At 55.0% G+C, this 16,482-nt stretch overlaps 1 protein-coding gene across 3 annotated transcripts; it reads right to left on the bottom strand.

The window, feature by feature from the left end:
• Nucleotides 1–1,091: 1,091 nt before the first annotated feature.
• KLHDC7A (kelch domain containing 7A) lies at nt 1,092–15,366 on the bottom strand. 3 transcript variants are annotated; one of them, XM_088843030.1, is made up of 2 exons: nt 10,442–15,366; nt 1,092–10,223 (listed from the first exon to the last, which is right to left on the bottom strand). In XM_088843030.1, the coding sequence occupies exon 1, from the start codon at nt 15,009–15,011 to the stop codon at nt 12,621–12,623; it is 2,391 nt and encodes a 796-aa protein (XP_088699156.1). In that variant the 5' UTR covers nt 15,012–15,366; the 3' UTR covers nt 1,092–10,223; nt 10,442–12,620. The 3 variants fall into 3 exon arrangements, with proteins under 3 accessions (XP_088699156.1, XP_088699159.1, XP_055254246.2); XM_088843033.1 differs by having other exon boundaries at nt 1,092–10,631; nt 11,211–15,366; XM_055398271.2 differs by having other exon boundaries at nt 1,092–11,416; nt 12,724–15,366.
• Nucleotides 15,367–16,482: the final 1,116 nt, after the last annotated feature.

Below are 16,482 nucleotides of genomic sequence, written 5' to 3'. Positions count from 1 at the left end.
TTAATGTAAGGTCTCAGTAACCGTGGATATAAGGGGATTCTCTGTATTATCCTTGCGACTTTATGTCTAAAAACGCTCCTAAAATAAAAAGCGTATTGACAAACCAAAAGAAAAATGATCGGAAGTTTTCTCATTGGGCTGAAGGTAAAATCCAGCCTTCCCTCTCCAGCTGGCAGATGCCGGCGCTCCCCGCGGCCTGGCCGCCCTGCCTCCACACCCTGCAGCCAGCCGCACTGGCCTGCACTCGGCTGGGACACAGGGCCCTTGTTCTTGGCCGCCCCTCCCCTTTCGCCAGTCCCCGTTTTTCTGCCTCCCTCCCGGCTGAGTCCTCATCTTTCCTGTCACAGCTTCATTGCCGCCGCCTCTGAGAAGCCACCTGGAGCGCGACGAGCCTCGTCTCTCCTGCCGCTCTACAGCCCTCCCCACTCACTGCCTGCACAGAGCTTACGCCGACCCGCCTCTACTTTATGTAGTTGTTCACCGGAGCACTCCTGGCCTCCCCAGGAGAATGTATCCAACCTGTTCACAACCAGAACCCCAGCGCCGTGCAGGGAACAGAAGTTTAATAAGCATCCATTTTTTTTTTTTTTACTGTATTTATATATTTATTTTAATTGGAGGCTAGTTACAATATTGTTTCAGTTTTAGCATCAGTCCTTCCAATGAACACCCAGGACTGATCTCCTCTAGAATGGACTGGTTGGATCTCCTTGCAGTCCAAGGGACTCTCAAGAGTCTTCTCCAGCACCACAGTTCAAAAGCATCAATTCTTTGGCACTCAGCTTTCTTCACAGTCCAACTCTCACATCCATACATGACCACTGGAAAAACCATTGCCTTGACTAGACGGACCTTGGTTGGCAAAGTAACGTCTCTGCTAGTGGTTTTGCCATACATTGACATGAATCAGCCATGGGTGCACATGTGTCCCCCATCCCGAACCCCCCTCCCACCTACCTCCCCATCCCATCCCTCAGGGTCATCCAAGTGCACCAGCCCTGAGCACCCTGTGTCATGCATCGAACCTGGACTGGTGATCTGTTTCCCATATGGTAATATACATGTTTCAATGCCATTCTCCCAAATCACCCCACCCTCATCTTCTCCCACAGAGTCCAAAAGTCTGTTCTTTACACCTGTGTCTCTTTTGCTGTCTCGCATACAGGGTCATCGTTACCATCTTTCTAAATTTCATGTATATGTATTAATATACTTTATTGGTGTTTTTCTTTCTGGCTTGCTTCCCTCTGTATAATAGGCTCCAGTTTCATCCACCTCATTAGAACTGATTCAAATGCATTCTTTTCAATGGCTGAGTAATACTCCATTGTGTATGTACCACAGCTTTCTTATCCATTCGTCTGCCCATGGGCATCTAGGTTGCTTCCATGTCCTGGCTGTTGTAAACAGTGCTGTGATGAAATTTGGGGTACACGTGTCTCTTTCAATTCTGGTTTCCTTGGTGTGCATGCCCAGCAGTGGGAATAAGCATCCATCTTAAGGGCACACAACTGCACAATTAGGACCCACAACATAACACAATAGTTAGTATGCTTTACTCCTTGACTTTCTCCCAACTACATTTCTGTGAAAGCACTCACAATAATGGGTGAGGATGGAGCGAGTTCATGGGAACAAAGATCACTTTTCCCTTTGTCTCTCCCCGTGGAAATGAGGACGGGGCCGTAACATCTTTGATAAAGAAGCTATTGATTATTTTGCCCCAGAGTATCCCACTGAGCTGGGCTCTGCGTAGTTTGTGGAACTTTCCAGAATGAATGAAGCCCAGTGTGTTTTTGTGCTTAAGGCACATTTCTAATCATCCGTGCTGATGGAGCAGAGAACTTCCTTGTTCTTGTAAGGGACATTTTCCAAAGTCAAAGACACCTTTTACTTACCAAGGGTGGGGGTGGGGAGCGAGGAACGGGCCTTACGGTTAACGAGCACGGAGTTTCGGTTTGAGATGATGAAGAAGTTCGGGGGATGGATGATAGGGATGAGTGCACAACCACGAAGGCATACTTACTGCCTCTGGATGCACACTTGAAAAAATGGCTAAAGCGGTGAGTTTTAGGTTATGTATATTTTACCACAATGAAAAGAAATCCAGGGATACATCCTTCAAGCTTGAAAGTAGTCACGATACTCTGATAGCAGAAAAGGTCAATTATACAGTAAATACAGAATAAGATCCTGCTTTTAATTTTTTTAAATTATAGGTAATAAGAGACTAGAAATAAGATGTCAAAACAGTGACGGATCATTTTGGAGTGGAAGTGACCGCTACTGCCTTCTTTGGGCCTCTCTGTATTTTCCCACTCATATATTCTGCAATAATGTTTTCGGTTTGCTTTTGAAGAATTGAAGAGTGCCTGTGGATTTATTTTTGGCTGCACTGGGTCCTGCACTGCTCTGCGTGGGCTTTCTCCAGTTGCCACAAGCAGGGGCTGAGCTCTAGTGAGGGCGCACAGGCTTCTCGCTGTGGTGGCCGCTCTCGTTTCAGAGCACAGGCTCTGGAGTGACGGCCCAGTCGCTGCGGCTCACGGGCTTAGGTGCTCCGCGGCACGTGGAAACTTCCCGGACCAGGGGTCGAACCCATGTCCCCTGCATTGGCAGACGGATTCTCAACTACTGGACTGCCAGGGAAGTCCGTACCTGTTTCTCAGTACAATAAATGTTTGTATATTTTTTGTAATCAGATAAAACATAGACACACAACACTGAGAAAGTACTTAAAGCCACTGAATTGTACATTTTCAAGTGGTTACATGTATATTTTACCCCAGTTAAATGCTTTTTTTAAAAAGACAGGTTAAAGATACGATGTTCCTGGGTTTTCTTGAGGTTGATATTGCCCTAATTTGCCATCATTCCTCACAAACCCACCCCGCTGTATAGTTCAGGGGAGACAGACCAGGCTTGGGAAGTGACATCAGGGGGCTGAAAGACACCAGGCATGGTTTTCATGTACAATCCAACATTTTGGCTCCTTCAGATAAGACAGAAAGGGTTCTGTAAGAGCAGGCATTTTTGTTTTTTTTAAAGAGTTCACTCAGAATTTGTTATGATTCAAATTGAGGGCAAGTGAAAGCTAACCCTCCTATTTTCTACAAAGTCAAGATTGCTAAGTGTGATAGTATAAACATGATTGCAAGAGAAACAATCACAAATCTTCAGAACATAAACTGTTTTCAGGAATGCTGAGCTGCCACATCACTTTGACACTCATTACAAATCAGGACACATTATATTTGTGTAGTGTTTTTAACCTTCTAGAGTGTATTCATGCTTTTAATTTATTGCACTATCCAGCAAGCCGTGTAAAAGTGGCTTTTCTTTTTAGATGAGAGATGCTGGAGCTTGTTTGAAATAGGGGAGGAGGTTGGTACCCGGGCTGTGAAGGCCTAAAGAAGGTAAGAGGGAGTGGGAAGGGGTGAGGAGGGTGTGCCTCCGCTACGGTCCCTGGGAGGCGGGAGGAGCAGGCGGCAGCGTCCATGCAGTAGACAGGAGTGACTGTGTTAAGGGGTGTCATCTAGGAGCCGGTGTAGAGACCATGCCTGAGTCCCCGCTGGGGCTGAGGGAGCTGGGCATTTCTATACCCCCTCCTGCCAGTCAGGCCCTCTGGGGCTGGGGGAAGTTATACCAGGTGGTGCAACTTGCCCTTCCTATGGGCAGAGGACAGGCCCTGACAGCTGCAGCAGAACCACTGTGCTCTGGATTGTAGGAGCAGAGAAGCCCCCTCTGCCCTGATGCTGCCAACAGGGAGGGTGTTTAAGGAAAGGGCAGACGGTATGACACAGTCCTTCTCAGAGACAGCGAATCAGCCCATCTGGGAAGTGCTGCACAGCCAGCTACAGGACTTGATGGTTCATTTCAAACCAGGACACAGCTCAGCTTCCTCTGAACTGAGCGGTGTGGCTGCTCCATGCTGGTGCCGGGGATGGAGGCAGACGAGACATTCTCGCTACCCATGGGGAGCTCACTGGGGTCAGTGGACCTGCAGACCGAGGATGAAGTTTTGGAGGGTTAAGTCTGTGGCATGGGGTGCCCTGATTGACGTGTGGGGAACAACCTGGCCAGGGATGCTGAGACCACATATTCAAGATGAGAAATGGAATGTTTCCTGCTATATAAGTAAACTAGGATGTCAAAGTCACAACAATTGCAGCCACCGTGGATGTTGAGCTGGTGAGCCCTGGGGAAACTCAGGAAGGAAGGAATACCTGCCATCCGGCAGCCATCAGACTGTAGCCACTCTCCACGGCGAGCCCTGAGGAAACTCAGGGTGAGAAAGCACGGGATGCTGGCTGCAGATAGCTGAGGGGTGTATCAGAGGAATGATTTCAGTGAGCCAGAATCTTGCATCATCTCATACATAGTTCAGGTCAGTCGCTCAGTCATGTCCGACTCTTTGTGACCCCATGAACTGCAGCATGCCAGGCCTCCCTGTCCATCATCAACTCCCAGAGTCTACTCAGACTCATGTCCATCGAGTCGGTGATGCCATCCAGCCATCTCATCCTCTGTCGTCCCCTTCTCCTCCGGCCCCCAATCCCTCCCAGCATCAGGGTCTTTTCCAATGAGTCACTTCTTCGCATGAGGTGGCCAAAGTACTGGAGTTTCAGCCTCAGCATCAGTCCTTCCAATGAACACCCAGGACTGATCTTGAGGACGGACTGGTTAGATCTCCTTGCAGTCCAAGGGACTCTGAAGGGCCTTCTCCAGCACCACAGTTCAAAAGCATCAATTCTTCGGCGATCAGCTTTCTTTGTAGTCCAACTCTCACATCCATACATGCTGCTGCTGCTGCTAAGTCGCTTCAGTCGTGTCTGACTCTGTGCGAACCCACAGACGGCAGCCCACCAGGCTCCCCTGTCCTTGGGATTCTCCAGGCAAGAACACTGGAGTGGGTTGCCATTTCCTTCTCCAACGTGTGAAAGGGAAAAGGGAAAGTGAAGTCGCTCAGTCGCGTCCGACTCCTAGTGACCCCATGGACTGCAGCCCACCAGGCTCCTCCGTCCACGGGACTCTCCAGGCAAGAGCACTGGAGTGGGGTGCCTCCATACATGACCACTGGGAAAACCATTGCCTTGACTACATGGACCTTTGTTGGGAAAGTGCTAATTTTAACTTGCGACATGGATTCTTTAACGACAATATTTTGTTGTTCCCAGCTACCTGCCCTTGTGGCAAAGCCCCTATACATATTCTAGCTCCTCTCCTCACCTCTGGAGCAGTTTCTCAAAGCCGCCTGAAATGCTGTCTTCCAGGATAAAGTCCTCGTTTTGCCCCCAGTAAAACTTAACTGGCAACTCTCACACTGCACATTTTTTAAAAGTCTGCATGGGAAAGTTAGGCCATTTTCTTGAACTTTAGCTTCCTTTGCTATAAAATAGCGATAATAGTGTGTGTCTCACGGCAGTGCTGTATCGCTTGTGTAGTGCTGAGTTCCAAACCACTCCAATATGTAGTGACTCAAACCCGTAGCCTGCTGTTTTGCTCACGCGTCAGTGAATTGGCCCTGTTGTCTAAAAGGAAAATGAACAACCTGAAAGGTGAGGCTAAGCTGTGCTGTGCTCAGCTGTGTCTGATTCTTCCCACCCCAAGGACTGCATTCTGCTAGACTCCTCTGTCCATGGAGTTCTCCAGGCGAGAACACTGGAGTGGGCGCCATTTCCCGCTCCAGGGGGTCTTTCCAACCCAGGGATCGAACCTGCATCTCCTGCATTGGCAGATGGTTTCTTTACCACTGAGCCACCTGAAAAGCCCGTTAGGTTTTATTTAATGGACAAACTGAGAGCCTAAGCCCAGGACACAGCATCTCAGATAACTCTGAGGGACTGCTCCCAAGAGGTGAGGGAGGGAGTTCAGGAAGTGTAGGAGGTTTTGCAACAAAAACCAGGTAGTCACAGCATCAAAGGTTACTGTTAAGGACCATTGGATATCTCAAGTTCCGGCATTTAGCGCGTTAGAGGCGGGCTCACTGACACCATCCCTTCGATCTGTGCCTCCGCTCTCTGGGGCCGCTGTCCTGCGTGTCCTGCCCCAGTCTGCACTATGCGCACCACTGTGGGTGGCCGCAGGGTCTGACTGCCAGACGTGGGGGCATCCTGCCTCCGTCCCGTGCTCCCTCAGGGCTCGCTGTCCAGAGGGCTACGCAGTGATGGCTTGAGGGTGGCAGCATCCACTGCTTACTGACACGGCAGGCAATGCTTTTCATTCGCATCAGAAGGTGGTCTGCTGGCCCTGGCTGGGCTTGCTCACTGTGCTGCTGTGGTCAGTGGCTCTTGTGTTTGGACGACCATAGACTGAGGGAACTGATAAGCAGACCACGTGTCCCCCACGTGTCCAGGAGGCTAGCCCAGGCTTGTGCCCATGGTGGAAATCTCAGGGCTTTTGAGAACAAGAGAGCAAACCCAGCATCCAAGCTATTAAAAACAAGTATCGGGGATTCCCTGGCAGTCCAGTGGTTAAGACTCAGCGTTTTCATTGCAGTGGCCCAGGTTCAATCCCTAGTCTGGGAATTAAAAGCCCAGAAGCTGTATGGTGCAGCTAAAACATAGGAGAATATTATATTAAATGGGAAAAAGTAAGTGCAGAAGAATACATACATATTAAAAAAAAAAAAAAAGAAGTCCCATGGCCAGATCAAGGGTGGAGAAATTGGCGGAAGGGGAGAATTGGGCCTGCTTTGCCATCTACTAGGTTGTTTTGAGAATAAAATGAAATCATATAAGCATAGTGCCTGCATGCATGCATGCTAAGTCACTTCAGTCGTGTCCGACTCTATGTGACCCTATGACTGTAGCCACCAGGCTCCTCTGCCCATGGGATTCTCCATTCTGGAGTGGGCTGCCATGTCCTCCTCAAGGGGATCTTCGCAACCTAGGTATTGAATCCACATGTCTTACACCCCCTGCACTGGCAGGTGTGTTCTTTACCCCCAGCGCCATTAGAGCTCAATAAATGTATTGACAATGATTGATTTCTCTCCTCCAGCTTTTTAATAACAAAGGCAGATTTTAGAATAGGTCTTAAATGATAACTTTCAATTTTGTGAAACGTCCCGCCTCCGTTTCCTCCCTTGTATTATGAGGATAATCACTTCCAGGCAGAGATGTGTCAGGAAGGGTTTGGTGAGGGGACGATGGTTAAGGGTTTGCAGAGCCCGGAGTGGGGGAGTATGGCTGTCATCATCACTGCTGCCAGATTCGTGTCTCCACTGCCTCCCTGCACACACAGAACAAGGCGACCAAGACTCGATCCCTTTTGCATTTTTGTTTTATTTTGACCCACATCCCACTTTTCAAACACCTGAGTGTGTCTGGGAGCCGCTTGTAGAGACTCGCCCGCGGCGGTCCTCTCTTCTGGTTCCCCGGCTGCCTCTCCCCTCATCTGCTCCCTGGGGGCACTGCCTCCCTTCGCGTTTCAGCACCCTGTGTCCACCCCTCCTCCACTGCAGCCTCCTGTCTGCCCGGGGGGCTCCTCCTGGCTGGAGCCACAGCCTCAGGGGACTCCAAGGGCGACCCTGGGGCCACAAGTGCCTTCCAGGTAAGGATGACAAAGATGGGACATGCTGGGCACCTGACTGTGGCTCTGATTATCTGTAGGCCAAGCACAGCGCATGGGCCTTCCAGGCACTGTGAGGGGCTCCTACCCTGCCATCTGTACCATCTTGCACCTTCTCAAGGTTTCCAGGGGCTCTGAGCAGCCTCTGAAGCTCTTCACTGCTGTCGGATGCTCTGGGGAAATGCCTAATGCTTTGAGTCTGGGAAACTCAAGTCAGCCAGTCACTCACCCTGTTAAAGGACTGCAGAGGCTCATCTCAAAGCCTGGATGGTCTATGCATATCTCGAGCCTCCTCCCCCAGTCCCTATTCCTTGTTAAACAAGGTGTGGCATCTGGAGCTTAAATCTCAGACGACCTCCTTCCACAGGACCAGGCCACTGAGAAAGGGCAGTGGGAGTATGAGGGATCCCTCCCCTGAGCTGGCTCAGAGCAGCCTCCCTGCAGAAGACGATGCTGCTTCTGGGACCGACCGTGGAGCAGCCCCTGGACCAGTCCTCACAGCATCCGCTCAAGGCTGGCAGTGGCAAACCCATTTCATAGATGCACGTGTGGAAGATGGGAGAGCTTAAGACAGTTTCTTCTGAGTTCCAGTTTCAAGGCTAGAGCATCATCGACTGGTGGGGGATGGACAGGGATTAGGGGCAGGAGACAGCAGACGTCAAGTGCTTGGCTCTGCGCCTCATGGTAGAGGAAGGGAAAGAATGTTGTGCTGGGAGTGGGCAAGCCAGGGTCAAGGATGCTTTTCAGGAGACTGAGGGTCTTTAGCAAGTGTCCTTGGGCTCACCGAGACCTACTTTTCTCACTTGTAAAATGGGCTTGTTGTGAGGGAGGTGTAAAAAGCAGGTGCTCGGTGCCTGGCGTGTGCAGAGCAGGAATCCTTGTCTTACATCCTAGCTCCAGGAATCCCCCAGGACAGGAGGGCCTCCGGCTTCACCTTCCCCACTGGCCATTGTCAAGGGCAGCTCTGTGCCCTACAGTAAGAGCGGGGCCCAGGCCCCAGGCAGGCAACTGCTGTGGTTTCTATGTTGTTTCAAAAACCTGGTTCTTCCAGACAGAACTGCTTCTCTTGTAAATATTGATGGAGGCCTCAGACAGACAGGAACGTGAAAACAAAGGACGCTTTATTTATGACAGAAAAGAAACCAACAGGAAAAAAAAAATATCCACAGGCCTGAAGGAGGGGGGAATGTTTAAATAAACCATGGCAGGTCCACTGGATGGATATTGTGCAACTATTGAAATGGTGTTTACCGAGGGTTTGTAATAACACGGGAAAATGCTTATTCTATAAAGCTAAGTTTAAAAAAAAGGAAGCAACTGAATTGTATATTCAGCATAATCACACCGAGGCAAAAATCAAGCTAAAGAAAAATCACACACAGGAAAACAGACTGGAGGGACCCACACCACAGCGGGGGTTTGTCTTTGGGTGGAAAATTGGGGAGATTTTTTAATACCTTTCTCTATTTTCCAATTTTTTTCTATAAAGGCATGGTTGGCCTAATGTGCAAAACAACTCACACTTAAGGTTTTGGTTCTGTTTTCCTAAAGAAGAAAGGACTCATATCAGGGAAGAAGGACAGGCGTGCCGTGGAGAAGCCAAGCACCACAGGCTGCTGAGGCCCAGGGCGGGAGGCCACGGGCGCAAGAGGCCAGTGGGGACCCGGGCCCTCCCAGCACAGAGCCACATGGGCAGGCTGATGCCCGGCGCGCGTTCAGATGGGCACATGTGTGTTGTTCTGGCCCTCCCCTAAACGTGTACACTTCCCTGGTGGCTCAGACGGTAAAGCGTCTGCCTACAATGCGGGAGACCTGGGTTCGATCCCTGTGTCGGGAAGATCCCCTGGAGAAGGAAATGGCAACCCACTCCAGTACTCTTGCCTGGAAAATTCCATGGACGGAGGAGCCTGGTGGGCTACAGTCCATGGGGTCGCAAAGAGTCGGACACGACTGAGCGACTTCAGTACCTAAATGTGCAAACTCTGCTTCTCTCTGGGGAATGTAGCTTACCTCCAGCTAAGGCCCCTCTCTCATGAATGACAGTGTAACGGGATTCTCTCCTTTATAGGTAAAGGCGGAAGCAGAAGAGCTGGGCTCCTGCCCTCTTCACACACCAAGATGGAGCGCCTGGGAGGCAGTCCTGCTCCCCGGCCCCCGCTGGCGTGGCAAAGCCCCTCGGGAGGCAGGCCAGCTCTCCCGGCCTGGAGCCAGCCCTGGACGTCCCCTCAGGGCTCTGCACAGCGGCGTCTGGTCAGGGAGCCTGATCGCGCCACCCCCACTGCCTGCCCTTCTCTTCCTCTGTGGACTGTGTTCAGCACGGCTGCTATTCGTTTGTTTATGTACTTGCTTCTTTATTTTTAAACTGCCTGTTTCTATAGCTAGAATGTGAGCTCCAGGAGGTCAGGGATGTGCTGTGTCTCTAACACCTGGACCAGTGCCTGCTGTAAACATTCTCTAAATGAGCCCTGGGGCTTCCCCAGGGGCCCAGTGGTAAAGGATCTGCCTGCCAATGCAGGAGACATGGGTTCGATCCTGGGTGGAGAAGATCCTCTGGAGAAGGAAATGGCAACCCACTCCAGTATTCTTGCCTGGGAAATCCCACGGACAGAGGAGCCTGGCGGCTGCAGTCCATGGGGTCGCAGAGTCAGACACAACTGAGCAACGGAACAATAACAGAATAAACGCTGACTGCCACAGCCCCGGGTGGTCTTTGCAGGCCTCCGAGCTGCCTCGCCCCGACTCTATGGCCCTGACGCTTGCATCCCCAAATCCAGCTCTGGGACCCAGGCCAGGAACGCACTGGCCCTGATCTGCTGGCGATGACTTCCCGGGGCCCTGTGCTGAAATAGGTCTGAGGCGGGAAAGAGCTCACCAAGAAAGGACGCGGCGATCGGTTAGTGATGTCTGCCGTGGGAGCGCAGGAGGCAGAGGAGACGCGTGGCACTGCTCTGTCTCAGCCTCGGCCGAGTCTCAGCTCTCCCTTGGTCACGAAGAACACGCCCACCACCACTGGGCCTAGAACCAGCTTCACTGCTTCATCCCTTGATCCGTTTCCCTCGTCCCTGCCACGTGTATGTGACGGGCTTCTGGCAGTGTTTCCAGAGTGAGCCCTAGCTCTCACCCTTGGCTTGGAGCCTTCTCCCACGCCCTACCCAGCTAGGCTGAGGTCTTGTCCTCTGCCTGGCTCCTTATCGGAGGCCTGCCCCTGGTTCTACCTGCCCCGGCTCCCAGATGGGGCTCTCCACCCTTTCCCCTGCTGGGCATCACATCTCCCCTCCCCCCAGGTCCCTGGGAGGTCCATGACTGTGTGCTGACTCTGAACTTGAGCATGGCCTTGGTGGTGGAGGGCGTTTGGAGAGGAGGTCATTCTCCCAGGCTCCAGCCATCGTCTCAGCTATCTTTCTTCCCCCAGCTTCCAGCCTAGAAATAAACTAAGCTGCCTTACCTCCCAAGCCCTAGAATAGGGATGGTAGGCTTCCAAGGTCCAAGGAAAGGCTTCAACTCTACACCAGCCTCCTCTGGTTCTTTGTTCCAATCCTGCCTCTTCCAAAAAGACCCCCAACTCAGACCCAGCAGCTGCAGTAACACAAGCTCCTGCCAGGAACCCCTGGGATTGGGAAGAGCTTTCTCCAGGTGCTCACCTTTATCCCCCAGGCAGAGAAGGACACGGCTGCTCTTCCCATTTTCAAGACAGGGATGCCGAAGTCTGAGCATGCCTGTCTCCCCACCTGTCAGGCCTGCCGCGGTGCACCTGCCTTCTCGTCTTCTTTCCCGATGCCGCTGGTCACTTTAGAAGTAGACCTGGCTCTCCTGGCTTCTGGCTGGTACCAAGAGCATGACTGCTTTCCTGTTGGTATATGCATCTCCCTTGGAGACGGAACAGGGCCATGGTAATAGAGTGGACTAGTCTCTCCCCTCCTGGGAAGAAAAGGTAACTTCCCAAGGTTGGGAGCTTTCCTCCCTTTGAGAATTTGCCAAACCTGATGTGAAAGGAGGGCCCAGCCTCCCGGCGCACCGTGAGAACTCGCTGGTTCCTCAGCTCCGTCGTGGACCTGCCCCTCCCTGGCCCGCTCCTGTCTGATGAGGCAGACCAGGTGACCGCAGGCACAGGGAAGGCAAAGGACGCCATCCCCTCTCACCCCCTGGAAGGTCTGCCCCCAGCTCCCAAGGTGAGGGCTGGGCTGCATGAGTGGCTGCACTGTGAAGCGTTCTGAGATCTGGGGAGACAGTGCAGTGGTCAAAGAACAACGGACCCAGCAGGAGGGTGGCCCTTGGATCACATTTTTTTTTCCTTGCCATCAATTGTATTCTCATTGGACCCTGCAAGCAGATGTGCCTTTATAAATGGATGCTAAACATGGAGGCTTCTCCTCTTTCCAGTATCCTGGAATTCCATGTAATGAGAAAAAGCAAAGCAGGCTTTGGTCAATTTACTCTGCAGGCCAGAGCTGCCATGGGTGGCTTCAGCTTTAGTTCTGCTGCTCCTCCAGACATCTCTCCCTCTGGCTGGGCCCCTGGGGCTCCCCTGGTCTTGTCCTAGTCCTGCTGGAACAGCCCCCCTCAATTTCATCCACCTCTGTGCGTCCCAGGTGCTTCTGGAGGTTGGGGCTCAGTGGCCAATGGTTAGGAAGAGGTCCTGGTGGCTTAGAGAGGGCTGGCCCAGATCCAGCAGGGTCAGTTTGAGGGGTCACTGGGAGTAAAAAAACCTCTAGAATCATGCCTGTGATAAAGCTGTGCCCCTGAACTTTGCTGGGGTCCTGGTACCCCCCTCCCCACCAAATTCAGACCTCAAGCAAGGTGGTGGTCAACCCTGCAGACGTGGGCGCCCTGGGCCTCAGAGCATCAGTCCTGTTTCATCTTCACACTAGGGCTGCCGCCGAAAGAGGGCAAAGACGCAGTTAAGAAGACCAGACCATGGAGGAGGCGGGATTGAAATTCACCTCTTGCTGGCCAGGTTCCCCTGCGCCCCGATCTCCCAGAAATGGCCCATGCTGCGATCGGTAGGGGGTGTTTTTGCGTCTAGTCGCAGAAGGAGCCCAGCAGACGGGCTGCTAGACCCTGGTCTGAAGCACGTCAGGACCGGGCAAGGTCAGGACGGTGGGCAGGAGGGTGCCCCGCGGGGAGGGGAAGGCCGGCAGCATTTCGGGCACAAACCTGGGCGAGGTGCAGTCGGCCAGGAAGCGCAGCGTGCGCCGGCGCCCCACGCAGTAGACGAGCTCGTCCACCACCGCGCACTGGAAGGCGTCGGGGTACGGCGTCCGGTAAGTGGCGCACTCGTACCAAAGGCGGGCGCTGGCGCTGCAGCGGTACACGCTGATGCCCAGGCTGCGGTTGAGGTCGAAGCGATAGAGGAAGCCCCTGACCGCCACCATCTCGGCCGTGCGGTCCCTGCCGCCCCCGGTGGGCCCGGCGCGCCAGCGCTGCTCCCGGGCGGAGAAGCGCAGCAGCAGGTAGCGCAGCGAGCCCCCGGTGACGAAGAGCTCGCCCCCGCTGGCCGCCGCCGTGTGCGCCAGGGCGAAGGTGTCGCTGGGCAGCGGCGGCGCAAAGCTCCAGCGGTCCAGGCGAGGGTCGTAGCGTTCCACCGTGTTCAGACACTCGCCCCCGACGGCGTACAGCTGTCCGTCCAGGGCCACCAGCCGGCAGTGCGGCCGCGGCTGGTTCAGGGGGCACACCTCGCTCCAGATGTCCGTCAGCGGGTTGTAGCAGAAGACGCGGTTGGAGGGCTGGCGCCCCGAGCCCTGGCAACCGGAAACCACGAAGAGGTAATTGAAGAGACTGCAGACGGCACAGCCCCGGGACACAGCCTCGGGGGGCAGGCAGGCCAGCGGGCGCCAGACGTCCCGCTCCTCGTCGTAGCAGCAGAGGCGGCCGCAGCCTTCCTGGGGGCACACGTCGGCCACCACCAGGTGCTTGCGGCCCCGCAGCCGTCGCTGGAGGACCAGCTCCCGCTCCGCCCCGCTCAGGCGCCCATAGATGTCGGGGCTCCGCAGGACCTGGAGGTAGTTGTCACTCATCACCTTGTAGGCCGCCTCCTTCAGGGCCTCCAATTTCTTCCTCTTGGCAAAGGTCAGCGCCTCGTAGCAATTGCCCAGATCCAGGTGGACCTCTGGGGCTGATCCAGGGCTGAGCGGGCAGCGGAAGAAATTGGTGCCAGCCACAGAGTGCAGATGGGGCTTCCCGTGGCTTCCGGCTGAACTGGACTCAGGAGAAGCCTGGGAGGTGGAGCAGGTGGGCGGGGCTCTCTGGTCTGGGCAGGATGGAGCAGCGGCCCCAAAGCCCTCGAGCTGCAGCTGAAGCTCTGGGTTCTCCACGATCTGAAGGAGGCTCTCCTTGCGGCTGAAGCCTCGCGTGGAGCGGGAGGGGACAGGCCGGGGGGAGGCGGCAGTCTCTGGTCCACCTTCTCTGTCATCGGCGGGCTGTCCACATGCTGTCCTTGTTCCCAGGGGGCCTGACACTGACTCAAGGGCTGGAGGCCCGGCCGGGGCGGCTGTTCTGGTGGCCAGCCTGATCCTGGAGGTGGCCTGAGAGGTGGACTCCACGTAGTAATCGTACACTTTGCCCTTCAGCCTGGGCTTGATCCCCTCCACCTTCTCCGGTATGAAATTATCCTCTACTCGAACCCGGGCCACGGACGAGAAGGTGTAGGAGGCGTTGGAGGCACCCTCCCGCTGACACAGGGCCAGGCCCAGGTCTGAGGCAGCCTGGAGGGCCCCTGCCTCCTCCCTGTGGACCCCTGATGCGTGGGTAAAGACCCAGCTGTTGTTCATGTCACACTGGCCTTCAAGGCAGGCCACCTGACCTTCATGGGGGGATTCCTGCTCCCTGCTCCCTGGATGCTTGGGGGGTCCACTGTCCTGCCTGGGAGCGAGCTCACCACCCACACGGCCACTCTCCGCGGCGGGGAGGCCAGCTGTGGGGCTTGGGGGTTCGCTGTACTTATGGGGGCAATGGGGCAGCTCGGGCTTACCGTCCACAGCTGTTCCGACTTCCTGGCCTCCGCACCGAGGAGCTGGCAGGTCAGAGTCCGGGCGCTGCCCAGCGTGCTCCTCTCCAGCATGTTTCCTCCCAGCTTTCCCAGCCTCTCCAGCTTCTGAGGCTGTGGATGAAGCTCCAGTAGCTGGGACCCTGGAGGCCTCCGTGTTCTCCCAGCTGCAGCCTGGCGGTCCTGTGGCCCCCTTGCTTCCCCTTCGGCGTCTCAGGTCCCACTGTGGCACCCTGGGAACAGCCTCCTGCATGACAGGCTGCCTGGAACCCCCTGCCTCCCCCTCGGCCTTGGCCTTGGCGTCCGCCCCCCGCGGCGGGGCCCGGGCTGGCCTGGACTTGTACAGCCTATAGGCTGCGGTCAGCAGGAGCAGGGCAGCGGCGGACAGCACCAGCTGGCCTGTCAGCTGCATGTCCAGATGCCAGTCCTGGGCCTCTGCTCCTCCTCCTCTGGGGAGCATGTTCCCAAGCCGACCTGGGGCAGAGGAATGTCAAGAATCCGATTAATGATTGCCCAATAGGGGACGGTTCCTGGTTCCTGCCGGGCTGAGCGGGAGGGGGTTTGGGGCGAGTTCTGGCTGGACCGGTGAAGAGTTGAAGCAAAGGTGACTTTTGAGCTGGCAGAGTTGGCCACCGAGGCCTGGGGCTGGCAGAGCACGGCAGCTGGCCTCCCTGGGATCCTTTGGTGCTTTTCCCTGGGGGCGGGAGGCATCTGCCCAGAGGAGGCTGAGCTTGTGATCACCACCCACGCCAGCCACGGCCGGAGGGGGCTGGGCACGTCCAGCGGGCACTCAGAGAGGGAGAGAGCTCTCGGTCAAACAGTCACCCGATGCTAGGAAACGCTCGGGGTGGGAGATTATTTGTGTGTGTCCTGTTCTCTCTTTTGCAAATCCGCTGGGCTGGGAGGTTGGGTGTGGTGAGTTGTGGAGCAGGTGGAGTCACGGCAGGTGTGGTGAGAGATCCTTCTGGGTCTGCGCTCTTCCTGTTGAGGTCGGTGGGTCCCCACGCGGGGTCGGTCTGCAGTCAGCAGCCGGGGAGGCTGAGCCGGGAGCTGGGCCAAGCCCCCTGACCTGCCCTCCTTCCCTGCCTAACGAGGTGCTAAGAAAACCGGCCTTGGGTTGGAGTTGGGGGGAAACACATGGCGTTATACCCAGATCAGGGGCGAACATGGGGCACATCCTCACCCTGGGAACCAGACGGCCTCAGACAGTCGAGGCTGCGGGAGTCTCACTTGCCTCCCGTCTCGGCAGCGCCTGGCTCTGCCACCAAGCTCTGCCACTCACTCAGGCAAGTGAGTCCGCCTCTCTGTGCCTCCGTCTCTTCCTCTGAAAAGGTGGGGTAACAGCCCCTCACAAGGTCGTGGGGAGAACAAGACGGGCTGGAGTGTGACGGGCACAGGGCCGAGCTCCCGTGTAAAGGCTTTGTCAGCGCCAACCACTCTCCTCTTTCTTGCCAACGGCGCCATCGTCACTCGCGTGAATCATCGGCTGGACCTTTGGAGGCACAGGTGTGACTCTGCCCCTCCCCAGACTGAGGGCCTTTAGGGGTCCCTGGAGGCCAGGACGGGGATCTCAGCCTCACGCCGCCTGTGGGTGCTGAGGGTGCAGGGGGTGGGCCCGCCGCTGCCTGGTCCCCCTATTCCAGAGACGCTGTCACTCTCCTCTCCCAAGTGTTGGCATTTAACTTAAAGATGAGACTAAGAGCCACTCTGTGGAACAGGCATGTGTTTGGAGGAATTTGGCTCCAAAGCCTCGACTTGAGAAAATCGTGATTCCTTACGATGCTGTTCACACCCCCGCGCTCCTGTCTGTTTACCTGCCCAGGTCATCTCCTGACGCCGCTGTGCATGCCGCGATCTGGGCTGGGGCACGGCTGCCTTCCCCTGTCTTTGCTTGTTCGACCCTCAGGGGCAGGTTAAAGGCCGCCTCCTGT

Source organism: Moschus berezovskii, chromosome 2, assembly GCF_049115385.1.
Source record: "Moschus berezovskii isolate FMDL1 chromosome 2, NW_MosBer_1.0, whole genome shotgun sequence".
NCBI lineage: Eukaryota > Metazoa > Chordata > Mammalia > Artiodactyla > Moschidae > Moschus > Moschus berezovskii.
The sequence above is the reverse complement of the archived record's forward strand: the minus strand, read 5'-3'. Positions and strand labels throughout refer to the sequence as shown.